This window comes from Eurypyga helias, unplaced genomic scaffold (genome assembly GCF_000690775.1).
Source record: "Eurypyga helias isolate BGI_N326 unplaced genomic scaffold, ASM69077v1 scaffold30711, whole genome shotgun sequence".
Lineage (NCBI taxonomy): Eukaryota > Metazoa > Chordata > Aves > Eurypygiformes > Eurypygidae > Eurypyga > Eurypyga helias.
The window spans coordinates 2,292-11,668 of record NW_010233243.1 but is presented as its reverse complement, the minus strand read 5'-3'; the positions used below and the strand labels follow the sequence as shown (position 1 = coordinate 11,668).

Here is a 9,377-nt window from a genome sequence, read left to right as displayed (position 1 = left end):
GTTGATTCGCTTTCCCAAGCGTACGCGTTGCCGTGCACATGACAGCGTCCCCATCAGCACTACAGACTGGCTTTTAAGTTGGGCGTAATGTTAGTGGCAACACCCTGAAATCAGCTGTGTGTCTGGTCCTGCACAGCGATTCTCACACCTTTTCTGTGGACTGACCAGGTCACTGTATAAACTAATAGCTGCCTTTCAGGAAACTTTAACCGGTGAGTTCAGTTTGGTAGTAACCACATTCTGGAGAGGCCAAAAGCCATGAGCAGGCTGCTGCGTACGATGGCATTTTCTCTCTCTCCTCATGTCTACTACATAACTTCCATCATACAACAGAGTCATTGATGCTGGGAGAGTTTCCACAGTTTCCAGGTCTGACTAAAGCCACCACCAACTTATTACATTCAGTGAGAGAGCACTGATGCAAGTAAGGGACCCTGTTTTGATGGGAAGTTCTCCAAACAGTAATTAAACAGGCTCTAGAAAGTAAACAGGACAAGAAAATATGAAGCACTTGAGTCTTAATCTACAGAAGTTTCCAAACTGGAGACTTCACATTCTTTCAGTGCTGCTACTGGAAAAGTCTGTCTGCAGCGGAGCAATGTTATGGTCATAGGCAGCATATTCCGATGCCCCCGTACTTGCCACTTTAAGCTGCTGAGCAGCGTGCGTGAGCTGAAACGCTGCATCGGGATGAGCCGTGTCAGGAAGCAGGGTGCACTCCCGCTCCAGCATGTCTGCCACACCTTTCAAGAGGTCCAAAAAGCCGAAGGCCAGAGCTGCCTTGCGTAAACGATTAAGTTCCTGCAAAGAAGGAAAAAACTCCTTTTAAAGCCTCTGTAAGTCTTTACAGAAAACATGTTTTTCTTACTTCTTTTTTTAATGGCAAGCGTATCCACTTGAAGTGGTCAGGAGAGCTGCTGGAACCGCTTAGCTGCTCATGAGCAAGTGCTTCAGGGCTGACGATTATAGTGGCACAACTAAAGAGCGGGTTTTCCCTTGATCCCTTCCTATAAATCTCAACTTCTCCCTTTTTGTGCATTCAGCTATTGTACCTGCCTGTTTTGTCCATGTCCCAGCTGGGGGTAGCCACCAACGCTGGCTTTGCCAGCTCCTGCCTTTAACCCCCATCCAGCAAAACGTAGAGGTAGTGATTTTTCTTCGCTGTAAGCTGACAAGTGCTTACGTGCACTGAGGCAGGGCAGTCATTCCTGAAGTTGCTGGGGGCTACAATAATAAACTGCTGCAACGCTAAGCTTACCAGAGGAACAGGAAGTTACTCCGGCCACAGTTCAGATTATGGATTGTTATGGTGTGGTCAAACATGCCTGGAAATCTGTGTTTCACTGCTTCAGTTGTAGAAAAAATGTAGGAGACACTTTTCGACTGACATCTGAGTTCTTATTCCCCTCTGATGCCTCAGTTTACTTACGCCCGGAGAAGTGTAAGGTCTGCAAAGAAATTCACCATGGGAGTAGCAGGGATCATGAGGGGCACCTGTAAACGCGACAGGTCTGTGCCACCCTGCCAGAGAATGTGGCAGCAGGGAAACCAGAGGCCTCGTCTCACCCTAACTAGTCTGTAAAATGGGCCCAAGAAGCCTCCTTTTCAGCACCACGTATCTTCTGCAAAGCCCTACAAGCCTGCCCCGAACATCCCACGGGCACAGACAGTGTGTGTTCCTGTCAAATACAGCACTATCACGATGGATCAAACCTGGGCTGGCCTCAAATGTTACTCACTTTATAGAAGGTTTGAGTTTTTTCAGGGAGTTTCCTTGCATTTCTCAAGATCTTTTGTACATCTGTCTGCAGAAAAGAAAAATAAAAATTTTGGCAACTGCTGGGAAAGCTGCAGAAGAAAACCCTCAACTATTTATTGTTAAATCACCCTGGCCATTGACAAGACTGCAGCTCACAAAGGCTGAAACATAAACAGTAATTACACTCAATGCAATAAACTAAGTCAGATGCTACACTGGAGAGACAGCTTTCATTGCACAAGCTATGCTTTCTGGTTGCATTTTAATCATGACATTTTCAAGAGGCAGTGTTTATAAAAATGAAAGAAAAGCAATAAAGCAATTACATCGAACGGACAAGACACGCACGCTTTGCTGGTAAGACAGCTACTGCTGATGGAAGCAAAGCATCGAGGCCCAAACCTGTATCCTTACCTGAAGGCCGCTGGGTTTAATCCATACGGTAACATTCTGCGCGTAACTGCGCTTGTTCTTGGGCTGCAATGGGAAAGGGCTCTTATTGTCATCCTCCCCGTAAGGGTTTTCTTTTGCATCTGGAAGGGGTGGAGAAGAAAATAAAAAGAACTCAATACTAAGACTTGGCAAGGTCACTGACACAAGAAACCACCGGATGTGTCCGTTACTCACACGAGTGTGACCGTACCTGAAATAGGTCCGAGCTGTGCCATCTTCCCTAGCCATGGAAGGGGCTCCGGACCAGGTTCAAAGAGCGACATCATGAGGTTGGATTTCTTCTTGCTGTCAGCTTGTGAATACAGCATTCCATACCACTCTGGCCTATTGAAAAGAGAAAATCCCAGAGGCTGAAAACCTTCCACCCGTTTGCCTAGAATTTGCCCCCCTCCCATTGTCTGGAGGCTCGCTATTTCAACTTATACTGGCAGAAACACACCCACAATTAAAAATCCACAGCTTTGTCTAGCAGTGCAGTGTTCTGTACCCAACAAAGACAGAAATAAGCATAATTCAAAAATAAAGCTTAAGTAAGAGATTGTTCAGGCAGACATCCAGCTCCATACCCCAATTGGACGACAGCCACCATGCCTTCCACTTTCAGGCTGCCATGTAGCAGAACACAGAAGTTGGGGATTTTCCCGGCAATCTGATTAGCTGAATTCTCATCTTCGGTGTCATCTGTGATCCCAGGTCCCACCTCATCACCTTCTGGGGGAGAATGAGTGCAAAGAGACAATGTAAGAATAAATTCAAACACACTGGTTCTATTTCTGTGACACCACCCTGTGTCCTCTGCCATGCAAGAGTCAATTAATACCTTTGTAGAATGAACAGCTGCAAACAAACTGTCTGGGCAAAGCGGCACTATGATGTTGTCTAAACATTGCACTGCTTCCTACTCACAAAACAAAGTTACCCAAAAACCTGCAAATAAAATCTCAGCTTTGAAGAAACTAGAAGTGAAATGAAACGGCACCAAGAATGATAATTCAATGATTTGTTGATGAATACACGGCTGCTTCTGAATGGAAAGCATCCCGGATTTCAACTGGGCCTCTCCCAGGCAATCTGTGGTCATCGTGGGTAAGTTCCTATGTTTTTGTAGCTTGGGTGCAGCGGTGATTTAACTATCACCTAAGGTGAAAGGCCGAGCAGGCTAAGAGTGTTAATAGAGAGATGAAAGCGTATCTGGACCTTTCACTGTTCTCTACCAAGAGAAATCTCACTTTCCCTTTGCTCCACTCCAAAGCAGTGACAAAAGGAGAGGGGAAGTCCTCCTTCGCACACACTGACGCACACAAGGCAGTAACATGCTTAACCATCCCCGAAGCTTACACCAGCCCTTTGTATCGATGCACATATCCTCAGCCCCAGGGAGCCACAATTAATGCTCAAGTACAACCAAACAATCCAGCTGTGATTAAGATCAGATTTTTCACAACAACAAATCCTTCCAAGAACCAATTAGATGCAGGCATTAAATATTCATCTTGCACCACATATTTCATGGCCCATAACTATTTTTAGCTTGAAGTTTAGCATGTTCTATTAATAACGATGCTCTAAGGACACTATTAATTTTCTAAAGAACACAGCATTCAAGGAAAGAAACAGCCTGTGTTGAAGGTCTTCATTTTAATGTAACCACACAAACGTGCCTTTAGGGCCATCCGGCACTCTGATCAAGCACAAAACCTGTGCTTCTAGTCTAAAGCACCACAGATGTTACAAAGGAAGCTGAAAGCAGTTTTTGCTAAAAGAAACGAAACTTGCTCACCTCTGTTCAGTGCAATGGGCAGTACCAAGTGTCTGGACAAGACAGGAGGGCTAGAAATGTCAGCTATATCTACAAACCCAACAATTTCTAGATCTGTGGGGAGACAACAGGTTCAAGTCAGATTTGGAAGCAGCTGAAATGCATTCAGAGTCAATTTAACATTATCACTTCTTACAGCACTCAATTTTCTGAAGCAGTGACTGGGGGTACCACAACAGAGCCCCAGCCTTGACTGGGGTGTCTAGCTGTTCGTGAGATACACTCAGACATAATACCACGGCACTTTAAGATGAGAACATAACCTTCATCACACACCTACTGCTCTCCATGAACCGTGTTGCTAGACAAATGCAGAATTGTCAACGTTGCTTTTTTACACTGTATCCAAACCACTGCCATTTTATAAATTGAAACAGAGAAAAAACAAAGGACTAAACGCAATCTACTAGCTTCAAACTGGCATCACAGAACCTGCAGGAATTCTCATCAACTCCTTGGCAGGGTTAGACCCAGTGGGGGATGTTCCCAGGACTGGGAAGACCGAGTTGTGGTTCTCCAGTTTTATATGCCCGCTGGCAGTTTAAATGCAGCTCTGCCTCATACAGAGCTGGAGCTGGTAAAAGATTTAGGCAGCCACGTCATAGAATCACAGAATGGTTTAGGTTGGAAGGGACCTTAAGGATCACCTAGTTCCAACCCCCCTGCCATGGGCAGGGACACCTTGCACTAGACCACGTTGCTCCAAGCCTCATCCAGCCTGGCCTTGGACACTCCCAGGGATGGGGCATCCACAGCTTCTCTGGGCAACCTGTCCCAGTGCTTCACCACATCCATCATGCTCAGCCTTGTCTGATTTCCTCCCTGCTTCTGGGCTGCAAGAAATGTCGTGTCTGGTTTGTGCCTCAGCCATGCGGAGGTTTTGGCATGTGGCTGAGGACTAGCCACTGACCAGCTCTGCACCAACAGAGGTGCAGAGCACCTGCCCTGTAAACCCTCCTCTCCACGAAGCGGGGTGACACGTGGTGTGCTCTGGCTATGGACACAGGTCCGTATGTGTGTGGCACATTCAGTACGTTTCCAACCTGTGCTGCAGCTGGAACCTGGGGGCACAGTCTTCTCCCTGACAGCTCAAGCAAAGGACTTGGCCCAAAGGAAATTCAATCAGTTTGTCTCACAGCTGAACAGTGAACACTCGAGTAAAGCCATGGAGGAGTTCAGGGGCTGAGCATACTGTACACTGCATTTTAATGCACACAGAACGCAATTTCCTTCATGCCAAACTCCCATCCTTGGATGACAGGAGGAACTGCGAATGCAACACGAAGCCTCCCTCATCAAGACACACCGCAGGCTCTTTTGCTTTGCTTTTGCTATTTTGGTACAGACATGCTGGTTGCTATTTAAACAGTATGCAGCTACAAATAAGTGATCGCACCCCAAGACACGTTTTTTCTCCTGCATATTTAAAAATATTCCCAAAAAATCAAGGCCATCTTGGTGGCAGTAATTTATAGGTTGCAGTTCACTTCCTTGCAAAATTTTAGCACTATTGTCTCCCTATTCACATGCAAGCTGTGCACATTTTGTTGATGAACACAGAAAAAAAGGAAGTCTACAACACAGAGCCAGGAAATGAAATTGGCAGTAGGGGTAGAAACTCAGAAGAAATTATCTGAAAGGACATCTGGGCATATAATCAAAGCAGGTCACTCTCTTTGCACTTCCCAAACAGCGCAAAGCCAGGACGAGCTCCCATCAGCTCCCCTGCAGAGTTACACACTGGGGTGTCACTGAGGGTGCCAACCTTTCGCTTAAGAGCCACAGCACCCTACTGCCTCACTGGAAAGAACAAAATGCATGTGGCCAAGTGCACTGCTGAGGAGCTGAGAGCAATTCTGAAGCTTAATTCTTATGGCAAAGCAGTGAAGTTCAGCGTATTCTGAACTTGGCCATCTGCAAGTCACAGGCACAGGCTATCACAGACTACGTGCTGTTCATGGGTGCAGTGTCCAGTAACAGGAGGGCTGAGGAAGATTTTCTTTGCACAGCTGTTTTTAGAAATAACTTAGTATTGGTAAGAAGTGCCAGGATGACAAACTACTACTCCAGCCCTTTTATCAGGTACACATGGCCGAAAGAGGACGATCTTGTCCCCTGGTGCTACATATACCAACAAAGTACACCCTCAGGGATTGATCCTCGCAGAGAGAAAGTGGATGAAACAGTAGCTATGCAGAATAAGAGGTGGTAGTGAAAAGGTAGAAGTCAAATGGATTGAAGTAAAAAGCAATCAAAGATTTGTTACCTGTATTAATTGCTTTAGGGATGGGGTCTATTTCCTCATCTATAATGAAAGGTTCCGGTCTGGGAAACACTTGCACATCAGATGTTAAGTGGCCACACTTGAGAACAGCATGGAATGGTGTATAAGCCAGGTCTATTAGCTTTCTAGAACACGATCAGTTATTATTGAGGAAAACATAATACAAATCAAATGAAAATAGTTTGTCTGAAGCACACTAACTAAGCTCCCCCAATTTCCTTTTTACTACAGTTAATGCAATACCTCTAGCATTGCTATATTACAAAACCAAGCAGCATATTATCACACTGATGGCAAACTAACAATAATTCTGGAAATTCATCTCTTCTATCTATCAATCATAAACAGATGTTACGGTTTGTTACAGAATGATTAAAATAAATATTGACCTTAACCAGTGAAGGTCAAGCCAAAAATATAGTTAACGGGATAAACTAAAAGAAAAAAAGATTAGAACACGCCATAACATCAGATTCCTGGTTATATTTGTTTTCTTTTAGAGATACTACCTGGAAGCCTTCGCAAAGGCATATTATCCACAAGTCTACTAACCCAAACATAGACTGTACATTCTTCAGGCAAAGGGGTCCATCAATGGTGAAAATCTGCCCTTCCCCGTTGTTTAAATCTATGAGCCGTTCCAGACAGTCTAAGGAATCTGTGCTTTGAAGCTGGAAAAAAGGATAAAGTGAAATGTTATTGCTAAGTTTTCCTGTTATTCTCTTTTTATTACCCAGTATGTTTTCAGAAAATATACACAACACAGCAAAAAGCATCTGATTGGATGCTATTGTGATTTTTTTGTTATCTCACTCCTTTCTGAATAGACCAACGTTCTTGGTATCCCAGGAAAAGTACTCCTTATGCTGCATTTGCACTGGACCAGATGCAGGATCTGGCCTAGTAACAAATAATCACAGAGTATCTTGAGTTGGAAGGGACTCATAAGGATCATCGAGTCCAACTCCCAGTGCATTGCTTTATTGTGCAAAGTTCTGCTTCAAAAGCAGGTTCAAGCAACCAAAAATCCCAGAAGCTTTCAGTCTTCAAGTGCACAGAATGCCTTAACTAGTGCAACATTTCACTGGTAATGTTAAGTTTCCAGCTCCTTCGGGATAATGTAATTTTTAGGAGGGAAGGCAAATACAATTCTTTGAGAAGTTCTCAGAGAATGCTTTTTGTGAAAGCACCTAAACTTATGAGTAATAGAAGACTCATCTTAAACATTTTCCCAATTATTCTGAAACAATGCTTCAATCCAGCAGCTTAATCGAGAGGTTCATCCTCGACAGAGGCCTTGAAGCTGAAATATCTATTGTGCAATTAACTAGAAAATCCTTCTATGACAGAATATAGGTCAAAAAAAGAATATAAGTCAAAAGCAACGCTGTTAAGGAAACCTAATCTAAGGAACATTAGTCTATACAGGCTTCTTAAACATTTTTAATTCAACAGAATTCTAACTACTGTGAATAAAGCTGGTACTGAGATTTTCAAAGGTACCTGAAGAGAAGGAAAATGCAACAAAGAAGAAGGTATGCGTTAAAGACATCACCTCTTCGAGATTTGCCATGCACATGACGTACAACTTGGATGGGAACGGGAAAGGCAGCGGGAACCGGTTGTTTTCACTCCGCTGGCTGTGAGTAGCCAGTGAGTGCCGTAGGGAGCCTCGGCCGATCCCCAAGCAGCCATCAGTGACGAGAACAACCTTGAATGAAACAGGAGAGATCAGCATTTCCGAGACAAGACACGGTTCTATCTGCAGAGGGCAGCTACACTCCAAGCCATTTCCATAGTCTTCCTAGTGGCATGCACTTCCACACTGAAAATCCCTGCTCACATGGGGATTTCTCCCACCGAGCTGGGGAAAGAACTGCAAGTAAAATTTCCAAAATTAGCTACACACATGAGAAATTGAAGATTTAACCACTGCATTTTAAACTATGTGCAAGGTAAACATACATTTTTCTTGTTGCTAGGCAATTGCATCAAAATTTACATTTCACAGCCAGAAACACACCATGCTGTGCATAAACATGGCCAGTTTTAAGTGGACCCTACAAGACCAGTGACGACAGAGCCAAAAAATGCTGCTGATGGACTCAAGAACTTCAGGTTTATTTTCAGATGGAAGATAACAGCCCGCTATGACCATTTCTTCTGCAGAATCTGGAGGGCGACCCAACTTCCACTACCAGCCACAGAAGCCATATAAAAAGTAATATCTTAATTCTTTGCAAACACACATGGCTGCAGCACGGTCACATTTTACCCAACTATTAAAGCAAAAATACACATTTTTTCCATTTAGTTGCATGTCTAAAGTCACTCTTTGCAGAAACCTGAAATAATAGGTTACGCTGAATAACGGAACCATTTACACTCAGCTGAAGACCCAGGCATTTCCAGACTAGTAAAACAGCTGCTCATGCAACACCGCACACCAACAGCAGGCATTACTGCTGGCTGAGAGGTAAGGAAAATCAAACCCAACTGAAACTCAGTGTATAACTGCTACATCCAGATCTGTATTCTCTCTTCATCCTCAATCTCTCTCTTCTGCAGTCTCCTCAGTTACTGAGTGAACTGGTGCTCACCCATAGTATTTTTAACTATTACAAGATTCTGCACAGCACATTTCCCACTGCCTTTCATCACCTTATCACCCGAAGTTCCAGTAAAACGAGCCGTGACACAAATGAGAGACCAAACTGTTGAGGTCTAATCTATGCTTGGTTTTTACATTTTTGTAGTTCTTTGCTTTGAATGTCTGCTTTTCCAGGGTCTTCTTACCCTTGCTAGATTATGAAGTGTTGCCTAGGCAATAAACCTCTACCCTTTTCCTCCTTAAGGAATATTGCTTCGGAGGTCTTCCTAGTTCACGGAGCTGCAGAATTACTGAGTTAAATCCTAACCCAAAGAGCAACAGGCTCTTGAGCATCTCAGAAAAACGAGGGACAAAAGCAGACTTTGTCATAAGAATGTCCTAAGAAATTCAGAAGGCTGAGAGCTGCAAGGGCTGGATGGAGTGTGTGAGCAGATGTGTGCCGAGTGACTTA

General features: G+C 44.1%; 1 protein-coding gene across 1 annotated transcript in view; it reads right to left on the bottom strand.

Moving 5' to 3' along the window:
* Nucleotides 1-354: 354 nt before the first annotated feature.
* VWA9 (von Willebrand factor A domain containing 9) overlaps nucleotides 355-9,377 on the bottom strand; it is an 11,115-nt gene continuing 2,092 nt past the window's right edge. The window contains exons 3-12 of the mRNA XM_010161684.1: nucleotides 8,176-8,191; nucleotides 7,871-8,026; nucleotides 6,868-6,986; nucleotides 6,298-6,440; nucleotides 3,993-4,085; nucleotides 2,779-2,923; nucleotides 2,403-2,536; nucleotides 2,174-2,292; nucleotides 1,740-1,805; nucleotides 355-801 (exon numbers count right to left, since the gene is read on the bottom strand). Coding sequence (XP_010159986.1) covers nucleotides 550-801; nucleotides 1,740-1,805; nucleotides 2,174-2,292; nucleotides 2,403-2,536; nucleotides 2,779-2,923; nucleotides 3,993-4,085; nucleotides 6,298-6,440; nucleotides 6,868-6,986; nucleotides 7,871-8,026; nucleotides 8,176-8,191 — 1,243 coding nt within the window. The 3' untranslated portion in view covers nucleotides 355-549. The remainder of the gene's footprint in view (nucleotides 802-1,739; nucleotides 1,806-2,173; nucleotides 2,293-2,402; nucleotides 2,537-2,778; nucleotides 2,924-3,992; nucleotides 4,086-6,297; nucleotides 6,441-6,867; nucleotides 6,987-7,870; nucleotides 8,027-8,175; nucleotides 8,192-9,377) is intronic.